Here is a 24,512-nt window from a genome sequence, read left to right on the forward strand (position 1 = left end):
TCTGTGGCTATAAAGTCGGAACTGAAGCTGCCTCTTTGGATGTAAGCCTGAGAGGTTGATAAGGATGCCAGGTATTTGCTTTAATCGCCAATGCGAGCGGTTCTGATATTACCACTACTACACATCGTAATGCTACTTTTAGTCTTTCTGTCTTTAAAATTTTCTGTCTCCTGTTTTCTTTTTATGCTGCGAACGACGCGTTCTTTTGGATTTCCATTTACGTTTTTCTCCGTGTAAATAAATAAAAGAGCACAGGAAAATATGTACCTGTTCATATAAACTTTCTTGTCAATAAAACTTGGCTTTTCTTTTTCTTTGCAACGGTTATTTTTCTTGTAGCTTTCCAATCAATTAATACTCTATTAGTAAGGGAATTAACGTTTCTTAAGTATTTTTCTAACTAGATAAAAATGCGTATATTGAGAAATAGTTGATACATTGTCAAGATGTAAGCTACGTCTCTTAGTAAAGTGTTTTTCAGTTACAGTTCATTACAGTTAAGTAATTATAATGCACCCCACTAGGACCTACACGACACAGAACACCGGTTCTATCCAGAAATGCCTATAAACGAACTTAACTCTGTCAATCCATTTGTCCCATGTCACAGGCAATACAATAAGTGTCTTTTTCAAATTATTCGCACATAGCTGCTTAAGAAGATGTTTAAACTTTCCTTTGGATGTTATTTTTTCATATCTAAATGTCATACGTGCGAAGACCTTTTTCAACAGATATTTTCTATGTTCTACTTGTAACAAAATATAAAAATGTTTGTAAAATTCCATCAGTCTGTGTTGATGCTGGTTCACAATCTCGTCGTTAAGTGATAAATAATAAATGATTATGAAAAATGAATAAAAGGATATAGAAATATCTATTGAATATTATATAGCAGCTTGTATAACATTATTATATCTTTCTGTTTTAAGTAGATCTGCTCCATGCAGGCCATACCAGGTGCTCCCTATATGGAACTATGTCCTCTTTCGGGAACGTAAATATTCCTTGTAGCTTAAAGCGTTGTTATTGTACGTACAGTAGGAGCTTCCAATAATTCAACTATGACATGCAAGATGAGTGTAGGAAAACGCGTGACTTTCCTAACTAGCATGTGTGCATAATTCAACGGGTCGGTCGTGGAACGAAATGAATGAAGAAGAAAGAAAAATGGCTTCCTTATCTCTTTATACGCCTACAGTGTTACCAACTGATATGCAGATGAGATGGTCCTGGTTGGAGATAAAAGAGGGTTGATTTTTCAGAGAGGATGTTCATTCTGAAGTTGGAATTTGAAGAAGTAAGTTCGATCAGCAGAAGTGCTTTTGCAGTTGAGAGAAAGTGCGTTACGTATACAGAAGTTTGGAAGTTGGAAGTTTGGACAACAGTGCCAAACTTAACCAAGAAATGGTTGATGTGAAGGGCAGAAGAAATAACTCGCTTGGCATTTAATTATAAGCTATTTCGGCCCTTGGTGGGCGGTGACTCAAAAAGCAGGAAAAATGGACAGATTCGACTTTCGCTTGATACCTGAGTTTGACAGATTTACCACTGGACCGTCTGTCGTCGAATAGATTGCAAAAGTCTGTAACCTGTGCAAAATCAAATAACCAGCCACAGGCATCACTCTGAGGTTAATCGAAGGGGCCTATGCAGTCTACTAGCAACCCGGGGATGAACCAGACTGGGATGAAATCAAGCAACGCCTGTATACAGCGTTTGGTACAAATCCGTTTGTTGCATGACAACTGTTCATGAGCCGGCGACTTCACCCCAAGGAAATGGTTGACGTTTACCTAACCGATCTACGAAACTTATCTGTAACGTTTAGTGCAGTCAACTAATTAAGCTGTGCTTTTTTAGTAGACTTAGCTGAGGAGATCAGTAAACTGTTGAGGGCATCGTCACGAATTTATGAATTGACAACGGACGAGTTATTGGCCCGAGCTCGAAACATCTGTAAGGAACAGAAACCAATTGTAACAGCAGCTAGTATTCGAAACGCGTGGAGGCAATGTGGATTCTCTCTCAAGTAGTAATAAGCTGCAAGCCCAATGTGCTATAAATAAAGGGAGGCCAATAATTTGCTATCGCTGCATTTAGTTTGGACACATATCTCCCAATTGTTCGGGAAATGAAGTTGGGGGCAAGGTACTATCGCCGCCCCTGCCTCCTGCCAACCAATAAACACATGATTACTGGCCATTGGCGTTAAAATTGACGATATGCAGTGTTCGACACTCGTAGACACGAGGTGTTCTCGGCGTATAGTTAGTGCACATCGCTGTCAGATATGGCAGAAGCAACAAGTCAGCGTTATGACCATCGATAGCTTAGCCCGAGCATGTTGTGGTAAAGGGACATTCACAATTTGTACTGAGAAGGGTGCCACAGCAAAAGTTGACGTTCTGGTGATGCAAGAAAAACTCTTTGACTACGAGATGTTGATTGGAATTGATGCAATACAAGCACTAGAAGGCGTCATAATCACAGCGACTGGAGATGTAATGCTCGGAGAAGGGAAGGAATTATGTGCAGCCATGTCTAGTGAAGAAAAGGATTTCTGTGCTACGTTTGATGACAACGAAATAGCGTGGACTGCAAAGTGGAAATGGACCATGAGCCAGACACTAGATCGGCTGTGAAACACCATTCCAGAGTATGCAGTTTCTACCAAGGATAGAACCGCATATGAAGAATAATTCAGGCATGGATTGATAGCGGTTGGTTAATACCGTGTCCACAGGAACGTCTGGGGCCATCCAAAGGATTAATTCTGCTCATGGCTGTTGAACAACCAACTAAAGACAAAATTCGGCGCGTAATGGATTACCGAGAAGTAAATCGACATGTTGATGCTTTTACCGGAAACGCAGATGTGTGCGCTGCTAAACTAATAGAGTTGCACCAGAAAGGGATGGATTTGAAGAGAGCTTACATGCAGATACGTATCATTATAGTCATTATGATGATTTCAGACAGTGATAATCAAGGGAAAACTATATTGTTTGACATGTTTAGGTTTAGGCCTAAACGTAGCTCCCTTAATAATGAGAACTATTATTAAAACTATTTTGATGCAGGATGAGATCACAGCAAACGCTTCTTCAGCTTTCATTGACGACATCAGTGTTAATGTGGATATAATGTCTGCTGATGCGGTTCGAATAAAACTGGAATCGTTCTGGTTAATAAGCAAGGAACCGAAACGCCTAAAGGATGAGGTGCTTGTATTAGGCCAAGAAGTCTGGGAAGAGGGTAATACTTTATCGATAGAAGCGAGGGAGCCCGATTCCAGAGTTACCCAATGTATTGATAAGGCGCATTGTGTTTTTTTTATTTGTGGTAAATTAGTAGAACATCTACCTGTCTGTGGATGGCTCCGATCGGTAACACGAGTATTAAAAAGACGAGTAATTGCAGTAGCCAAAGGATAGGACGACAAGGTGGATGATGATTCTCTGCAGCAAATGATGGCTGACACGTTGTCCAGAGTACATAGGAATATTTCGGTCGCCCACGCTGAGGATTGAACCTTCAACCTCCAGGAGAATATCACTTTTACAATTGATTTTTCCCAGTACTCTAACCACTACGCCACGAGTCCGTAAGGTTAAAGGTTCAATCCTCAGTGTGGGTGACCGAAATATGCATTTGCGAATTACTTAGGACCTCTATCAAGTCATGGCTGACGGAACAAGAGCATGCTACCCCTGTGAAGTAAATAAAGGGTTCCGCTCGAAATTCTGGCGAAATTTCCGAGTTTGACAGAAACATTCCCGAGTTTGACAAGATACACCTGAAGAAGATCGGAGATTATATCGACCGAAACGTTGTGAAAATCACACTCAAGATGAGAACAGTATTCCGATGAATAATAATACAAATAACAAATCATCATCTCAAAAATTAAGAAACCTCAAGATTTACGTAGTTTCTGACTTGAATAAAGTTATTCACTACAAGGAGAAATGTATTCGATGCTTTCAGGTCTACTTCGTTCATAAAGTGTTCGGCCTCTGGATCTTTGAACTGCCAAATCTGAGGACCATCAAACATGCCATATTTCTCCATGGCCAATCTTGGGAAAGTTTGGCGGAAGTTAGTGAACATGTCACCATCATTGTCTAGATCCTTGCTGAATTGCTTAATTAAGCCGAGCTTGATATGCAGCGGTGGGTAGAATCCTCTGAATCTGTTCAGCAGAGGGTCGGTGATGACGTTCGTTAATTTGCAACACACCAATGTGTCCTACAAAGGCCAATACTTACTCATCCTTTGTCCCAATTTTTGGAAAATTTCGATGTTCTATAACTTAAAACTTACAGATTTCCAACATAATTATCTCAAACTATTGGACTTTAATACTTCTTGTCATAGAATTAATAATTTTTATCAAAACATGGTAGTTTTACTCCAAGCAACTTTTACTAAAATGCTTCCCATATGCGTACTTGTGTACAAAATTGTAAAATATAATATGTAGCCATAGCAAAAAAATATCACCTGAGAGAAAAAACTAATGTGAATTCTGGATTCCACTCATCAGATTTGTCCTAGATCAGTTGTTTTCATGTTAGTATTCTGATTTTTATCTGCATTCTAATTTTTACAGCTCACAATAGAAAAAATGCCGACATTAATGTTATTTCTGTATATAACCTTACATTATAAACAATATCGTATTTTAACTTTTTTTCTATATAAGTTAAGAAAATAATTACATTCCTTGACATACACTCACTTGTATGTCTAACTCTGATTTCTATGCATCTTTCATACCTTTACTTTTATAAACAAATATTTTTGCTTTTATATATTTTATTAACCACATACAATACTGTATACATTTCACACATTGCCTAGAAATTGTTGTTATTATTATTATTATTATTATTATTATTATTGTTGTTATTATTATTGTTATTATAGTTATTATTATTGTTGTTATTATTATTATTGTTATTATAGTTATTATTATTATTGTTATTATTATTGTTGTTGTTATTGTTATTGTTATTGGTGTTATTATTATTATTGTTGTTATTATTATTATTATTAATATTGTTATTATCATTATTGTTATTATTATTATTGTTATTATTATTGTTATTGTTATTGGTGTTATTATTATTATTGTTGTTATTATTATTATTGTTATTATTATTATTATTATTATTATTATTAACATCATTTCCCACCACTGATCAACTCTCCCATGAAGTGACAGTTACTACCTTAAAAGAGAGATGACCACCACGGATCGCAGTGCCTGCCACTGGATAACGATGCTGGCCACTTAATTACAGTGACCGACATTTGAATACGACAGTATCTATTAGTGATCGCAATTGACTGCTTATGCTCTCCGGGTTTGCCCCTGTAATAAAGTGCCCACACCGACATTATTTTTAATTTCAGAGCAGTTCACTGGTTCCGGACATTGGTCATGATCAATCATTGTACAGAAAGATAGTGTTTGCCAGTAAACACAAATATCTGCTTCAGATTCATTACGTAGAATGGAACTAGTGAAAGTTAGTGAATTCCAGTGACTAATAGTGCTCCACAGCCGATTTAAGTTAGGAGTATTTCAATGGAGACTGACACTGATTATGACGGCCAGTCAGTTTTAGTAGACACTAGTAAACAGAAAAAATCGGGCCAAAACAGCATTATTCGCCAGTAACTAATGGTGTTTAAAATCACAAACATTGGCTTCTGATAGCTGCCACTGCTTCTGCCAGACAGTGACAGACAATGCCAAACAGTGGAAACTGGATAATTTCATTTGGGCTACGTTTCCAAGACCAGCTTTTCGGGGGATCTTTCAGCTCTTCTGGCTGTGTGACATACTTCTACCGGGCAACGGCGGTACACCGGTTATGCTATTATATATATATATATATAATTCAAGATCATAATAAGTGTAATTGTTGTCTTCATTTTTAACTACCAATTTATTAACATCATATATATATATATATATATATATATATATATATATGATGTTAATAAATTGGTAGTTAAAAATGAAGACAACAATTACACTTATTATGATCTTTGATCAGCTCCAACTGAAGTATAGCAATGAATCCATGGTTTTCTTCCTCGGTATGGCATTGTCGTAAGCATTTCGTTATCCTTTTGTCCTGTTACGGACAATAATTCTTAATAGTTGCATATGCCTTTACCTGATGCAGACTAGCTGTTGGCAGAAAAGGCCGATGAGCATGAAAAGAATATTTAGCATCTGTAACTGCATGTAATTCTTTTGCTCGGATATCATGTTATTCTGCTTGCGATTGTTTCTTTTATCTATTCGACTATGTCTTTGATTTTCTTCAAAGCGGAGACAGTCTGATGGGCAATTTATATAGGATCCGCCCAGTTTTCACACTGAATTGTTAAGTATTTATATAACATGTATTAAGAAAAGATAAATATTTCTTATATTATATAGGTTTACGTAATAATAGATAAAATTACATAGACAAGTTTTGTTTGACATTGTTTGACATCAAGTTAGTCGAAAAACTACAGTTGATATTTAATTAGATGTTTTGCAGAATATTTGATTACATTTCTGAAGTTTCTCTTTTAATACTAAAGTTATATTGAGTATAACAGTAATATGCGAAATTACGACATTTTCTATGTGCGTGCCCAGCTCCATATAATGGGGTAATCTACACGAGAGCGTAACGCAACGTAATGTAGTTTCTCATTGATTTCTTTTTTTCAAATTTCCAAATCACTCCAAAATAATATAAGTTATAAATATTAGGTAACATACTTGTAGTGGATGGAACCACATATGGGAGTGATTTATTACGCAAGGTCAGTTTTTAGCGATGATGGTAAGGGTTTTATTTGACTTTAAAATTATATAGCGTAAAAAATTCCAACACATGTTCAAAGATGCAAACACACTGGATTTGATATACATTAATCGTCCTCTTCTAAGAATTCAGGTAAAATATAAAGTCCATATAAATAAAAAGAGTAAAACCAAACACTGACATGCTTTAGTTTGGTTTGACTTATTTCCTTATCGCTTCCATAATATTTGAAAAAGTATTTATCATATTGACTCAATAAAACTGTAAAGCGCTTCATCATTATTACATGTTATTAATAAAAGTATATTTTCATTTTAAATAATAAGCATAGAGTATATGCACAAATATAATGTGAAATAAGCACATGGCATATTGATCAGTGGACGTACATACGACTCTCTCGATTAGCTGTATCGGATATTAGCACTAATTCGTATACATGTACCCATTATGCCACAGATACAAACAAAATGAAATAGCGCCATATATCTAATAAAGTGTAAGTGTGACTGAAGTAAACAGTAAATGTAGACTTTTGATAAGTAGAATTAACGCTAAACATTAACATTAAATGCATAAAAGTACACCAATCTATACTATTAATACAATTCTAAATGTTTATTCATGTGTCTGTGTATATATATATCAATAAAACTTTCGAACGATGCACCGAATTGAATTTTTTTCTAACCTGAAAGGTGTGAGTCCCTAAATTGTCCTTATCTATATATGGTTCATGACGATCAACGCCGAATTACAGAAGAAGCCCAAAATAAGGGTTTTTAGGCCGTTTCATGCAATTGTCGAAAATGTTACCTGCCCATGTCAAACAAAATTTAACACTGTCTGTATACAGTTGCTGTAACATTTTTCCGCATACAGACAGGACTTGTGGCGCAATGGATAACACGTCTGACTACGGATCAAAAGATTCTAGATTCGAATCCTAGCAAGTTCGTAATAATTTTAACCATCGTTTTATTACACATTTACTCAGTATCCTTACCCTTAGTTAGGTATTTTTGTGTTTTCATTGATTTGTTTTTGTGCATATGGGAATTTCCCATACCCCGAGTTCACAGGGTAAGCGTTGATGGTAAGACGATGTTGAGTGTACTTGATGTTTTGTGTACTTGATTTAGTGTTTGGCTTGGCGTGGTGTACGCCGACGCGGCGGAGCCGCTAGTTTAAATTTAATCATAACTACCCGGATCTTTACAACCAATTGAAATTCGAAAATAGTAAATGTACACATCGGAGACAGCATTGACACACAACATGGATCAATTATATTAATATACACTTTTATATTTATTTTGGAATTTATAGCAGTTATTATTATTATTATTATTATTATTATTATTATTATTATTATTATTATTATTATTACAACACAACGAAATGTTGGGTCCATTATTAATCAAAAACTGAAACGTCACGAACAATAAAAGTAGCTCACTTAGCATTATTTATATTTATTTTTCCCCTTCCTAAAGTATTCTGATTCTATTAAAGTCAATTTCTATATGGACTTTATGCCATGCATGACGACTGCCCAGAGAAAAGCCAAAATTTCTCTTATTTCAGACGTTATTAGAGCTAATCTAAATATAACATTGTAAACATATTATTATATAATAAAATTTCGTAAATCATAGTGAGACAAATCTATTTACAACTCAAAAGATGGAATTACTAAACTGATCATTGATGGGCAAAAATCAGAGGCCCACAGTATTAGGTCCACCCTGGGCCCAACTCTCTTGCTGGTCTACATCAATGATCTCCCAAAACACATACAATTCAGTCGTTGACATCTATACTGATGACACGACCATCTATGGCAACACATCGAAGCCTGTAAATTTCAAAGTTCTCTCTGATTCTCTCTCCTCTGATAATGCATCTAAAACCAAGCTCCTATCTTTACATCATCAACGCTATGATCCTCATCTAGCATCAATTAAAATGGATGGCTCACGTCTCGGGGAGGCTCCATGTTTTGGCAAGCTTCTGGGATTGACCTTTACTACTGATCTGAAATGGAACACGTACATCAAGTCTGTTGCCAAGGTCGCTGGAAAAATGATGGGATCCTTTTACCGCTCCAGAAGATATCTCACTGCTGATGCAATTCTCTAAAAGCCAAGTACGTCCAAGGATGGAGTACTGCTACCATATCTGGGCAGAAGCTGGTAAAAACAGTCTATCCTGCTTTGAGTACAAAATAGACTTCGTGTCTTAGTGGGGGATGCCCTTTTCTCTTCACTGAAACCACTCTCCGACAGAAGAGACGTTGCGAGGTTGTCTTTGTTTTCTCGTTGTTTCCATGGCAAGTGCTCGTCTGATCTCTAATCTCTGCCCCCCCTCGCCAATCTTTTAGAAAAACACCAGTCTAGCTGATACCACTGTTAATAATTTCCCCACTCTTTATCTGTGCCTGAATCAAAACGTACATTCCATGAACAAAGCTTCTTTCTTAGAAGTGCACGCCTGTGGAAATCTGTTCCGTTTGACTACAACTTGGATGTCTTCAAGTCCAACAAAAACAAATCCCTGATAAACCGCCCACTTAAGTAAGACACTTTATCAAATCTCTATTACTAATGATTAACGCGATATTATCCCATTGATTACTGTACATGCAATAACCCTTATTCCCGAGTTGCTTCCCGGCCTTGATAAGTGGTGACTTCCATGTAAAAAAACCAAAAAAAACCCTGATCAACCATATACTACTACTACTACTACTACTACTACTAATACTCATACTACTACTACTACTACTAATAATAATAATAATAAGAAGAAGAAGAAGAAGAAGAAGAAGAAGTAACATTAAGTTAACTACCATAAATCTCATGAACTGACGTCGTCAAAAACAATAAAAGACATAGACAAACATGTGTAGCTTCGGCTGCATCACACAAAATTACAATGAAATATTAAGAAATATTACATGACGAAGGAGAAAGAACACTATCCATGGCCCCACACGAAAATTACTCCTGTTTCTTATATCCACAAAACTACACACAGGGGACTGAGACATTCTCACTGCATGATCTCCATATTTTCTAGATTGTTCTTTATTTCTAGACATGTATGACATCCTTAGTCTTATTACACTGTTTTTTTTATTTATTTCAGCAAGAATAATTTTATTATGAGTAGTCACGTATTCAATTTCGTGTAAATCCTATTTGCCAATAGTATAAACAATAAAAAACGTATGAGCTTTTTCAAATGCGTTATGTCTAAGAAAGAGATAAAACAAAGGAAGAAATATATCGGGGTTGAACGATCTATCGATATAGAATAAAGAAAATTTAGATTTTCTCCTCTCCGTTGCTTATGTGTATTATTGCCGATAATAAAGTTGTTTTAAATATTCCCGAGTAGACAGTCACATTAAGGCAAGGGCAGAAAATTCTACTTAGAAATGTTGGGAGTCCATTGTCTACAATAAGAGTTATGCACTAATGTAGGGTTGTTGTTAATAATCAGTTAGTCAAATGTACTTAGAATCAGTTTCAACTAAAGTAATTTAATCCAACTATATGCCATGTTTAATATCATAGACATAGTGATGCACAAAGACTGGACCATGAGTTGATTATCAGGTTTATAATGAGTATCAATTCATTTTCAGGGCTACGCAACAAACTAATTATCCGATTCACAAACTACGAGTACGCGATGCACACTACACTCGCTACTGCTGCCTGTCTTTTGGGACAACCCGTTTCACAATCTGCCGGTTCAGTTTCGTAACATGCTCAATTCCAGTTCACTTCCAGAGCTTCCAGATCACTTCAAGCGGCTCCAGCGGCTCTCCAGTGTATTCCTGCAGATATCGGCGACTCTGGCTCACTCCTGCAGCTTTAGTGCTTCCAGCCACTAGTATTTGTGACCCACTGACGCTATGAGTGCTACTAGCGCCCGAATATTCATTTCAAAGCTCAGAACCTGTTTCAGAGCCCACTGCCGTCCAGCTAACTGCTCCATTTTCCACTGACACCTAAGTACTCGTGCCAGTATCCGTTGAGGTCCAGCTACCTGTTTCAGTACCTACGGATGTCTGGTTATCAGTTCCAGTATCTTACCCCGTCTATACGAATCGGATCAACATGAAGCACGTCACCCTACCTTAGAGATGCAATAACGTTAACACAGCAACACATCTGTTCTGTCTTTGGCTGATGCTGAATTAATTGCCATACATTTTATTTTTTCAAAAAATAATACACTATAAACATCGTCTTTAACCAATTTTAACATAGATGTGTTTGTCATTCTACTTTGCTATTACCATTATGTCTTTGCCTTGAGTCTTCTTTATTAGTTGTCCGGTCGATTAGCACCTTCCATCGTTCTGGCATCCCTCAACAATAAAATAAGTAAAGACAGATAGCCAATATCACGTTAGGGTAATTATTATTACTTAGTAATAAGTTAAGGAAGCAAGTGCCTCTAACTTTAGAAGAGAGAGATAAAGTAGTGCTACTAACAATTTTAGCTATAGCCTGAAGTAACCATGGAAAACGTCTTAGCGGCAATTGGTCCATTAGATTTGCATACTGTACTGTCTCTGTTCCAGAAAACGTTCCTTGTCTCTGGCGTAATAGTTTTGACTTTCACAACAATCACAAGTACAGCATTAGACATTACAAGGTAGTTAGTAAAAGTGGCATTTACAAATTCCAAATATAATAATGAGGGTTTACAAGAAATATACTGTAGGTTATATGGAGTAGTTAATTCAAACGCTTATACACAATTAATCCGCCTCATATATAAATAGAGATAGTAGACAGTTAATAGAGCCGTCTCAGGTACATATAGATGGCGTATAATTTTTAGCTCTTTCAAATTCATAATATTTTTTATATAATTATTGTTTATATGGTTTATTGTTCATATTGTTTCATAATAATCGGAATAAAAGTATTTTTTTTAAATACAGTAAATATTTTTTATCACTATTTATAGTTCGATATTGTTTTTATTTTTTGCATGAAAGTTATGAACAAAAGCGGTTTTTAGCAAATCATGAAAATCTATTTTCAAAATATATGCATATAATTAAAAGCAAATATGAAATAAGTGTTTGTATTACTTTCTTTGGCATGTTTCTAAATTATAATATAAGCAGGTGCGATTTATAATTGTTTGCACATTTTTAAAATATGCTAACTAATCTCTTATTTTCCTTGGATATAACTCATAGATATGAAATAAGAAAATATATCGTTATCGGCCTGCTACAAAATTATATCATAAGATAGCAAATATTTCTACGAAGTCATACTTCTGTAACGAGTTAGGAATGCTGCGATTTTGTCTTGCTAAATAGATTCAGTAGAAATTTTGAGTTCCAAAGATTTAGGTAAATTACGTTTTGAGAGTCAATAACACTGATACGATTGTTCACCTGTTATCTCTTGGTTAGCAATGATGATTTCTTTATCACTCAGATGACATTCGAAATATAACATCATTTATAGCAAGGAGAAAATAATTTAATGTGGGTATTTTGTAGCTACTATCTTCATCAAGTATAATTCACGCAATAAATATAATAACAATTTTAATTTATCTACAAGCCTCACGTGTCGTACTCATCATCGAATAAAATCCAACACCATAACAGCAGAAATGTGAGTCATACGAATATTGGATAATCACTTATTATTACTAGGAGATCATTGCATGATTGACACGCAACGCTCAGCTAGATAGGTATAAATATATTGATCAACATCGAAATACCTATATACATTCAACATAATTATATGGAAATGCACACAAAAAATAGTTTAATAATCATGTTTTTAAAACTCGCAATACAATAGAGTTGATCTCGGAGCGTAATCCCTATGTAAATAAAACTGAAGGGTTAAGTGTTATACATTCAACGAACTCTACGTCTTTGGAATGTTCTATTAGAACATTTACCGACTATATCGACGGAATCATTGTTGTCACAAAATTATCGATTTACATTCGTACTTCATGGGAATACTGACTCGAGATTTTTCCTCTGAGTTAACTTGCGAAGCATTAAGAGTAGATATCGCCGAAAATCGGGTATTTGAGATAAGAGTTTCTCTTTCATTGCGTGTCTTCTCATATTGATATTCCCATTTACTTGAATGCTCGTTTTTCAGGGGCTGCACTTATAACTCCTTCTATTAAATGCGTCGGAGTTATATCTGAAGATCATGCGTAGACATGGTATTATTAGATGTAGTCTGAGTATATTAAACAATCGGGAAGTGAAAAAGATTTCATAGACAATAAACTGCGCGAAACTGTAAACGGAATAAAATAAAATAATAATAATCTACAAATAAGTCGAAATCAACTATAAATAAATCATGGCATTTGTTAGTTATGTAAGTATGTCACCTATGTGGATGACGACGTCTTTATCATCATTTTATTTTTAATTCATTCTGTGACTGTTGATACAGTTAATCATGGCACGTGATCTGCACTGCATTGCACAGATAGAGCACAGGAAGACAATGTTTTGGTTTTGTAGTGAGTTGCTGCCGCATGTTGGTGTCTCAGTGTGCATATATGATAGAGACCGAGAATCTGTTGTAGTCATCTGATGTGAAATGACTCCAGCCACGCTCGCCGCAGTATAGAAAGCCTGTTAATTAAAAACAAATCCCTGCAGGCAATGTAGGTAAGATTTGTCGAACTGTTACTGTCGATACTATATGACGGCATTTTTAAAAAGAGCATTAAAACACGGTTAAAAAGAAAACAAAGGTATCCCATTCGATTAATAATGAAACTGAACTTTATTCAATATAAAATCTAAATACTATCTATGTAAAATTACGTAATTTTAAAGCAATATACAATCTAATACTGATAAAACTGAATTATGAATTTAAGGAACATACAATTAAAGATACATAATACACAAACAATTCTTGGCTTTCGGGACAAGATCACAGTGTAGTAGTTTCTATTCTAATGCTACAATTCACTTTTTCTGTCCTCGGCCGGCGGAGGAGAACCCTTCAGTACTCAGACAATTTTTATCTTGGTTCCTATCCAGAGTGCCCCTTATTGAGGAGCTGGATTTTCCCCCACAAGATTTTATGTTGAAATATTTTAATACCTATTACTTTTAATACAGAAATTACATTTAAAGTTTAGGTTTTCTGTTCTTCTATATTCATTTTTCCCCATGTTTTTCATCCAAAAGTATTGAGTATTTTCATCAGTCATATGGTTAGGAATCCTATACTCCGTTATAGTCTTCATTTTCATATCAATGTAGAATACATGAATACTGGAATGAAGTTCACATAACTACTAAGGGACAATCATACTATAATGTGAACATTGGTTAAAAACTAAGAAAATATAGTAAACATTTATTTTATTTTTCAATTTTTTTTATTTCTTTAATTCAATCTGATTCATACTTTTATTTCGTACTTGTTTTTATTTTAATTTAATTTTTTTATTATTATAATTCCCACACTAAATATTTTTATTTTTAGTTACAATTATTTTTTCATATATATTAAAATAATGCTTTTGGCCTTTTTTTGTCTCAATAGTACTTTCAACAAATTTTTCGTGATTAAATAAACCAATGAAAACCTTTTGCGTATGCGTTTTTTAGGGAACAGCATTAAATTAAAACCCGTTTACGCAGGGTCCACGTTCCCCATGAAGTACCTTTTTATTATTGTTGCAATAATAATAATAATAATAATAATAATAATAATAATAATAATAATAATAATAATAATAATAGTGCTTGTGCAGTGTACGCACCGTGCTATATTTTAGATTGGATTTTCAAGTAAACTTTTATGGTATCTTTTTTCAGCAAATTTTTAGGTGAAAGTGCAGTATAGTTAGAAAGCCTCTCCCTATTAAGAATAACTTTCTAAGTAACGTTATTATTTCAACACGGTACGTACACGGCACAAATACCAAACAATATGTATTTATAAGATAAACACAATATGTTAATTAAAATTTAATGTACTCTTTATTTTTAGTTCATATCAAAACTTTAATTACAACTGATTAGTTAATGAATTGTTAAGATGAATTTGTGTTCGTATGAATAAAGCGTTCGAGAGAATAACAAAAATTAAATAATATAATGAATGTGTTCGAGAGAATAGAAAATTTCCTATTTTATTTCCCATTTATGCCATGTAAATTATTAAAATGTTATAAAACAAACAAAAATAAACTTTTAAGTTTTAAATATATTTCAAAGAAGTAAATTACGCCCGGTGAAAAAATATTGAAATCATCAATTATTTTTGTTAAAAAAATAATTAAAAAATTGTCATGAAAAATGCTTCTAACTTTAAAATATTTGGAAACACTCAATGAAAAGTTTTATTTATTATTAAAAGAACGGACTGAAAAATATTCTAACATAAAAATTATTTTGCAGTTTAAAAATAAATTAAAATTAAATATTAGACTTCCTTCGATGGATATAAAAATTCAAAAAACATCACACTTACTGTTATATTTTGGTAGATTAAAATTATCCCAATCTGCAATTATTATAATGATTGCAATTTTTCTCTTTAGGAGAATAACAAAAACAAGCAGAATCTAAGGCACGAAAAAGATTTTTTATTGCTATGTGGTTCAATCAGAAGGTTTCTATACCTACAAGTAGATCAGGAAATAAAATCACGCTGTCATGTTCACTGGTCTACTCTTTCGGTAGTGGTGATACAGCAGCCTTATGTGATGGCAATACGGAACCCATGCCTCAGAACTGTATAGGAGGGTGGATATGATGACTATATTTTACACAGCGACTCTGGTATGAGTTTTGAGATAGCGGTTGGCTAACTCTCGGTAATTCAGGCGGCAAAAAACAGAGGAGGCGAGGTTAAGACTGCGTTAAACTTCCTTGCTCAATGCCTATGAGAATGATAGATTCGAACTAAGGTATTGGGAGCTGCTGATATTCTTTAGAGAGATATCTTGGACGATGAAAATGAGAGCATCATTTGGAGCCACGTTTGGCAGGATTTCTGTCTTCTTGGTCTTAATAAGAAGGCCAGCTCAGTGGTAAGTGTTAAGAACAACGTCAAGACTGCGTTGAAGTCCGATGGAGTTACGGCTAGGAAATGCAGCAACATCGGCATACTGTAAATGTGTAAATAAAAATGTTTTCAAGTTGAGTCATTCTGTAGAAAACTGCTTCCGTCGGTAAATTCTCGTTATCATTAATCTTCAAGTAAATTGCGCTAACTTATTTTCATTATTTCCATACGTAGGCAGAAGAAGGAACAGAGTTGAAATAATAACGCCAATGTTTAGAAACCAATTCGTAAGATGAGGAAGTAAATGAAGGTATTGTAATAATTTTGCCCATAAAAATGGCCACACAGGAAGACTCGAACAACGGCATTACGTAGAAAATAATATATCGTACAAGGAAGTGCATCTACAGGAAATGTCGTCAGTATGTAACGACTGGTAACTTAAACGGTGTTTAGTCTCGCGTTAATTCCTCACGAATGTATCAGACTCGAAGTTTTTAATCCATTGCGGGTGAATTAGTAAATTCCTATAACACCTGCTTCGATGCCTTTACCTCGCTAGGCATACTAATATCCTAATATTTTCTATTTCGGATTTCCTTTTTCTTAACGATATGCGTCATTTTCGAGTTGCTTGCGATTTTTTCAATATTAAATGTGTTACATATCTTCTTAGTCTCATATTTACCTTATCACCTGCTAGTTTGAGTTATCACACAAATGCTTTATATTTAGTTAATGTGTCTTGTATGCGTGAATAAATTGAATGAGGTATATCATATCTCTGATTATTTTGTCTGTTGTGCCTAGTTTTCAGAAAGACGTACTGCTTTGTACATTTTGTAGTTTACATTTTGTCCTAAGGCAGAAAAAGGTATTTCTCAATTTTGTTTGCATTGGAAACAGTACTTCAAATACGTGTCTTATTTTTTGCTGGAACATAAACTCTGCTGGGGGTACTGTTGATGATACATAATGGTTAGATGTGATCATATAGACCTGTAAAACTGTTCCAGTGACGTTTATGCATGTAAGCCGCATGCTTTATTAAGTACCTTTTTCTAAAGTGTCAATGAATAGTTCACCCTGCCTCTTTGATCACGAGTGGTACTGAAGCAATTGACACTCCCACTCTGAGCAAATAATTCATGGAGAAAATTAGTAACTACCTATGTAGTGGGACACTTACATTAGAGCACTTGTGACTATATTATGTAGCTGTACATGAAAGTTACTTTATACCAATAATCATATATAATTCTAAATCAGGGGGTGTCTGTTTTCTGCCAGTGCTTTAAAGGTATGAGAATACCTTTGCCATCGAAGAAAATCCTTTACATGAGTCGACCATGTTTTTATGTCTTCATCCGTCTTCGGCATGTATACGTAATTCATTATCGATTTTATGTAAATTAGTTGTTGTGACGATTCTAGCTGTATAGTTTGACGTGATCACACATAGAAAATTCGTCATTTATTTGCTGAAATATTTTGTGATTTCGGTTTTTGTGGCATAATAAATTTATCTTTCTGTGCTTCGCATTTAATTTCATGCTATATGACCGATGCGTCCATGATAGTATTGCATATCGTTGTTTTAATTTCACATCCGTTACGTAAAAAAAAAACAGTTAGCGAGTCCCCAAAGCGTTCACTCCTTATTGCAACAAACCCTGAAAATCTGTCCGCATGTTCGATCTGCTGGGAGAAAAAGTACGCTAACTTAAAACTGTAATTTACTAGTAAATATCTTCCAACTTCAAAGATTTCTTCTGTGTGTTTCAATCAAAAATTTATCAATAGATATTTTGCTAAGTTTTCAATATAAAAAAATCGACCGTGTAAATATCGGTTGAATTTGAAACCGTGAAGATAATAAGAGCTTATTTCTGCATTTGTGAATAGTATTTCTCTGCCGGGAGATCTTGCAGCGTGTGTAATAGTTTTTTTTTACTTCAGCCCTGCGTTTATGTTATATAGAGTATCTAAATACGCACGAGATGGTATCAGTAGTGTAATATCCCTAACCCCTCATCCCTTGAATGAACTCTTCCGTTAACGATAAATACTGCTATTAACGCTATTTGTGACTTGCTTTCTTTTGTGAATAAAACCTTTACAAAGGTATTCGGCTCTTCGTTTTTCACTACAATTTAGTTCACAAAAGAAATTGACCGAGTACTTCGTCCCGAGCGATTCGACACCGAGTCTACAGCCTTCAATGCAGAAAAAAAGTACAAACACTGGAAACTCACGTTTATGAATTACTTACATACGGTTAACGGCACTGAAGAAACTGGAAACACCCAAACTGACTTCTATGCTTTGATAAATAGCATATCGGCTGATGTATACGAAATAATCAGTGACACAAGCGACTATGCATCTGCCATGAGAGCTCTGGACGCGGCATACATCAGGCCTACTAATATCGTTTACAACCGAGACCAATTTATTACCATGAAACAACAACCAGCGCAAACAGTGGATTCTTTCAGGCTACAGTTGGAAAACCTCGCTAAGACATGCAAGGTCCAAGCCGTGAGTGCTGAAACAAATAAAAGCCAGTATATGCGGGAGGCTTTTATTAGCGGTATCTCCTCCTCCTCATTTCGGCAACGACGTCTCGAGAAATCCTCGCTAACTTTTCGGGAAGCATACGAGATGGCAAGATCTCAGGAACAAGCAGAAAAACACTCTGCGAGTTACAACCAGGAGAGTGTGATTTCTGTGCCAATAATCGCTTCAGGAGAAAATACGAGTCTGGCTGCAACACAAAAAAGAAAAACGAGGCCGAAGGAAATTTGTTTTTTCTACGGGAATTCTCGTCATCCGCGTCGCCTTTGTCCAGCACGGGGCTCGAACTGCAATAAGTGTTCGAAAAAAGGACACTGAGCCAAAGTCTGCAAATCTTCCGTGTCAGCGGTGTTAAATGAAGACACTGATTTCCCGAGTCTCGCATGTCTAGGAAGAAAAAAGACATTACTTTTACTCAGTGTAAAATAAATAGATTCACTGTCAATGCCATGATAGATTCTGGTAGTGTGGGGACTTTCATTAACGACAATATTGAAAAGAAAATGAACCTCGAAATTATTCCCAAACACAAAGAAATATCATTAGCCGACCCTAAAATGAGTGCGAAAATTGTGGGAGAAACTAAAGTCGATATCTCTCTAAATAATAATGTACACTCTAACATAATAGTGGAGGTCATTAAAAATTTATTTGTCGACTTAATCATAGGAAAAGATATTCTCGGCAGATATAAGATGGTAACTTTCATATTCGATGGACCGGAGGAAGAACTTATAATTGAAGCAGTCACCAAGAATACCTTTTTTTCCATCCATGAACGTTTCTCCCCCCCCCATTATTTTCTCATTTCTCTACGAAAACAACACCAATCAGCACCAAGTCACGTCGTCACACAATTGCTGATAGCAAATTTATAAGAGCAGAGACTGCAAAATTGTTGGAGGAAAATGTTATAGAACCCTCAATTTCACCTTGGCGAGCGCAAGTTCTAGTAACATCGAATGAAAAAAAACGAAAAAAAAAGGATGATGATTGATTATAGCGACACAATCAACAGATTTACTGAATTAGACGCTTATCCGATACCAAGTATATCAAAGATTGTCGAGGAAATAGCCAGGTATAATGTTTTCACTACGCTTGATCTTAAATCAGCATACCATCAAATCCCCATCAGTAAGGAGGATCGTAAATTTACAGCATTCGAGGCGAATGGTAAATTATACCAGTTTACTCGCCTGCCGTTCGGGGTTACTAATGGAGTAAGCACCTTCCAAAGGACCATTGACGGCATTGTCAGCAAAGAGCAATTAGTAGATACCTTTGTCTATATGGATAATGTTACTATCTGTGGAAAACCCCAAAAAGAGCATGACTATAATCTTCAAAGATTTTATGAGGTTGCTAAACAGTACAACATCACGCTTAATAAAAAAAAAGCATCGTTTCAGTCTCAACGATAACATTACTTGGGTACACTATCAAAAACAACCAGATATCACCCGAATACGAACGTCTTAAACCTCTACTTGAGATGCCACCTCCTCTAAATCTAAAATCACAAAGACGGATTATCGGGATGTTCTCCTACTACAGCAAATTTATCCAGAATTTTTCAGAGAAAATATTATCACTAAACCGCAATATAGAATTTCCGTTATCTTCTGTGGCGTTGGACTCTTTTATAAGACTGAAAAACGACTTGAAAAATGCCATGCTGGTAACGGTTGATCCAGAAAAATAATTTATAGTACAAACAGATGCTAGTAACAACTGTATTGCAGCTACCCTTAATCAAGAGAATCGCCCGGTTGCATTCTATTCCAGAACACTAAGCCCTAGTGAAACGAAACATCACGCGGTAGAAAAAGAAGCAGCTGCTATTGTTGAAGCACTACGTAAGTGGCGACATTTTCTCCTTGGTAAACACTTTACTGTAATTACGGACCAAAAAAGTATTAGCTTCATGTTTGATAATACCAGGAAATCAAACATAAAAAATGACAAAATATGCCGTTGGCGCATTTAACTGTCACAATTTAAGTTTAGCATCGTCTACCGTCCTGGTAGAGAAAATATTGTCGCTGATACGTTTTTCCGAATATCTACTCTCACTTATTCCTTACAAGATCTTCGGGACCTACACTGTAAATTATGCCATCCAGGCATTACCCGACTCTTCCATTTTTGCAAAGAAAGAAACTTTCCTTTCTCCCTCGATCAAATAAAAGGAGTAACTGATTCGTGTTCGTCTTGCCAGTATTTAAAACCCAAATTCTTCACCGGTAACAAAGGAACTCTCATAAAAGCAATAGTACCATGTCAGCGATTAAACATGGATTTCAAGGGACCACTGCCTACGTCCACACATGGTAACAAATACCTACTTACGATAATCGACGAATACTCGCGTTTTCCTTTTGCGTTTCCGTGTAAAGATATGACAAGCTCAACGATCACACAATGCCTGAATCAACTATTTGCAATATTTGGTATGCCCGCTATGATTCACATAGATAGAGCGACTGATTTTCTGTCGGAAGAAATGACCAATTACTTACATGGGAAAGGCATTGCGACTTCGAAAATGAGTAGATATCACCCGGAAGGCAATGGTCAAATTGAGAAACTAAACGGCACACTATGGAAGCCTATACAAGTAACCTTACATTCTCGTAAAATGAGACTATCCTGCTTGGAAAATATTCTACCTGATGCTCTACATTCTATTCGATCATTGCTCTGCACAGCTACGAATGCGACCCCTCATGATAGACTATTTAAGTACAGCCGTAAATCCACTTCTGGTACTTCTATTCCCCTGTGGGCAAAACCAGGCCAAGTATACGTCAGAGATCATATTAGGTCGAGTAAAAATGACCCCCCGGTTACACCTGCGACGTTACTGGAAATCAACCCTCATTATGCCCAAGTACGACTACCTTCAGGCATCGAAACTACCGTCAACGTCAGAGATTTGCCTCCCAACAGAATTAATGGAGACAGCACGTTAGAGAATGGTTGCATGCTACCTGCGAATAAGCCAGGGAGTGAAAACGAATGTATACAATATCCTGAACATATAGAAGAAAACACCAGTGGGGAACCAGTTGAGAGCGAAATGCAAACCGAGCCGCTGCGTAGATCTGGCAGAATACTGAAATTTCCTGAGAAATACAAGGACTTCATTACTAAGTAAGGCACGAAAAAAAAAAGTTTAAATTATAGGCAAAATAAAAGCTAGAGAAAAAAAAATAATAACGAAAAAAAACTTGAAGGGGAAAGTGTAATATCCCTAACCCCTCATCCCTTGAATGAACTCTTCCGTTAACTATAAATGCTGCGTAATTAACGCTATTTGTGACTTGCTTTCTTTTGTGAATAGAACCTTTACAAAGGTATTCGGCTCTTTGTTTTTCACTACAAGTAGTTACTATAATATCCAATCTGTGTCATAGTGAATACTATCCCGTTAGAAAGAACGTTACCAAAAGTGATAACACAATCATATTTGAAACCATATTCTTGCTAACGTTAGAACCATAAGTGTATTAGGTATCAATGAGATCTGCATCATCCCAAAACGCACACCAAACATTAATATGATATTCAAACTGAAACTCCCATTAACATAAGATGTTTATCGTAAATTCTAAAATTATATTACGCGCTTAACACGTATATTGACAATATTATTAAACTAAAACTGTCATGCAAAAATCCCGATCATGAATACTGACAAATATGAAATATTGAAATTAAAAAAACATATTCTTCATTAACATTTCATAAACAAGCAAAATAATAATCCAAGAAAATGATATATATATATATATATATATATATATATATTCGTAAAATTAAAATAAGTAATATATCAGATAATAAAATACATTATTTATATTAAAACGATTTAATCGCAGATTTATGAAGCTCACATACAGTCGTTAATATATTTATAAATAGTTGCAAAATAAATCAATAATAAAAAAAGTCGATATAATAAAATATAAATGAGAAATAAAACCAAAACAATAAATAGAAGAAATAATATAAGAGTTTTGTATGAAAAAAATACAAAACATAAATGAAATAAAATAAAAAAATAAACTTAACATTTCAGATTTAATGAAACAAAATAAAATATGGGGAGTATTAGTTTGTTACGGTCAACATTAAAAGATTACAACCATTATTCACACCTAAATTGATTAATACAATATAAATTGAGTATTACAATTATGACAAAACAATTCAGAAAATAAAACAGTTTAGAATAAAAAAAACATATTTCTATAGAAGAAATATATTAATAAAAGAATGATAAGAAACGATATCATGTCTAGAATATCACGGAGTCAATTAGTTATATATGTTGAGCGAACAGACTAAGCTATACTACTAGAAAGACGTTAGACTTGAATGATGGATTCGTGACAACAGAAAAATAGTACACGTCTTCTTTTCATAAGAAATGAAGAGTTCCTCCGTTTTATGAGCGAATCCTTTATTTCGGAACATATATTGCACTATGACGCCACCCTTCACAATAAAAACGAAAAATCTCCTATTATGATGGTATAACAAAGTCCAGACATAATATTGTCCGCAAAACGATAAAGGCAGAATTGGAAGGACAATACGATAAATAATATACTAACCCCTGTAATTGATTATTTTAAAAGTGCATATTAATTTAAAATATTTCGTAAATTAAAAAGAACAATATAAAATAGTGGCAGTGTTGTTGCTGATGCAGGCATACAGATACAGAATCATCATAAGTAAAACGTATAGTAATGTTTCGTCATCAAGCAGAGATATACTAACTCTTTTATAGTCTATATTTTATAACAGATACCGAATCTTTTATAGACAAATTTATGATACTTGGGAGAGGATAAATATTCCAACACAATAGAAATCGACATAAAAAGCAAATAAAAACCAATAACAAATTAATATACTTTTATGTGAATCATCAAATTCTTCTGAATCTTGACAATTACTCAATTATATAGGTAAGTGTTTTTTCATCAAGTTTAACGAACGTTTTTATACTTGAGAAAGCATTTCCTCTAACAAAATTGTTAATTTCCTGTAGTAATCGTACAGATCAGAGTGATGTGTTTTCTGTGGACAGAGAATCTACAGTGTCAATGATATAATCGAGGTTTTCGAAGTCCATGAGACACGTGATAATAGCCTGATAAATTAAATCACACCATCGTACCTTCAAGCGTCAACGGTTTCTTACTTTCGTATGGTTTAATTCATAGACCGATAACAATCTATCCCAAAAATGTTAACTTTGGAAAGTAATGTCTTCATATATACAGGGACAGAATCGCATACACACAGTTTTACAGCATTATAATTTATTGTATCCATAATTCTATCATACAGAACACAAATAAGGTTGTTTGATCTGCCTAGAGTCTCAATCAATATTACTCGATTCTATTTTCGAACGTATGCACACTTTTAATTAAACATTAATTGGATTCGTTATTTCACTCGCCTACAACTTGCATGAATGTACGTACATATTTATGCACATTATATATTATTTTTCTCATGTTATGTTTATTAACGTTTGAAAATGCTGTGTGATCCCCGATAGAATTATTGCTTTACATATATGCACCGATATTTATAATCGCAATAGGAAAATAAGCTACACTCTATATTCCATGGCTAATACGTGCAAGTATTGTGTTTATTACAAAGTGTACTAGACAAGATGTTTAAAATGATTGCTAGCAATATAAACCGTTTTGTTGAAATTAATCTGGCAGTAAACGCCGACTTATATCAGTGGGATGATGCAGATTCTACCACACGGAATTGAAAAGTCGGAGCCATCTAGTATCAAGTTATAAGGTTATGTTAGAAGATGGCTACTTCACAGAGAGATATGATGGAGCAAGTAAGTACCTCCAATGCACCATCCATAAAAAATTAAAATTATGGGAACATCAACCTGAAAGAACAGTTTGAAATGACTTATATACTATGCATTACGACCATGTAATACCTACAACCACCTACCTTGAAAATGCTGCTGTAAAAC

At 34.8% G+C, this 24,512-nt stretch overlaps 1 protein-coding gene across 1 annotated transcript; it reads left to right on the forward strand.

Annotated features, from left to right (window-relative positions):
* Window positions 1-18,160: 18,160 nt before the first annotated feature.
* Window positions 18,161-18,796, forward strand: LOC145280352 (uncharacterized). Its single transcript, XM_080132124.1, has one exon. The coding sequence runs from the start codon at window positions 18,161-18,163 to the stop codon at window positions 18,794-18,796; it is 636 nt and encodes a 211-aa protein (XP_079988250.1).
* Window positions 18,797-24,512: the final 5,716 nt, after the last annotated feature.

Source organism: Euprymna scolopes, chromosome 1, assembly GCF_053919585.1.
Source record: "Euprymna scolopes isolate OS-2025 chromosome 1, ASM5391958v1, whole genome shotgun sequence".
In the NCBI taxonomy this organism is placed as follows: Eukaryota; Metazoa; Mollusca; class Cephalopoda; order Sepiida; family Sepiolidae; genus Euprymna; species Euprymna scolopes.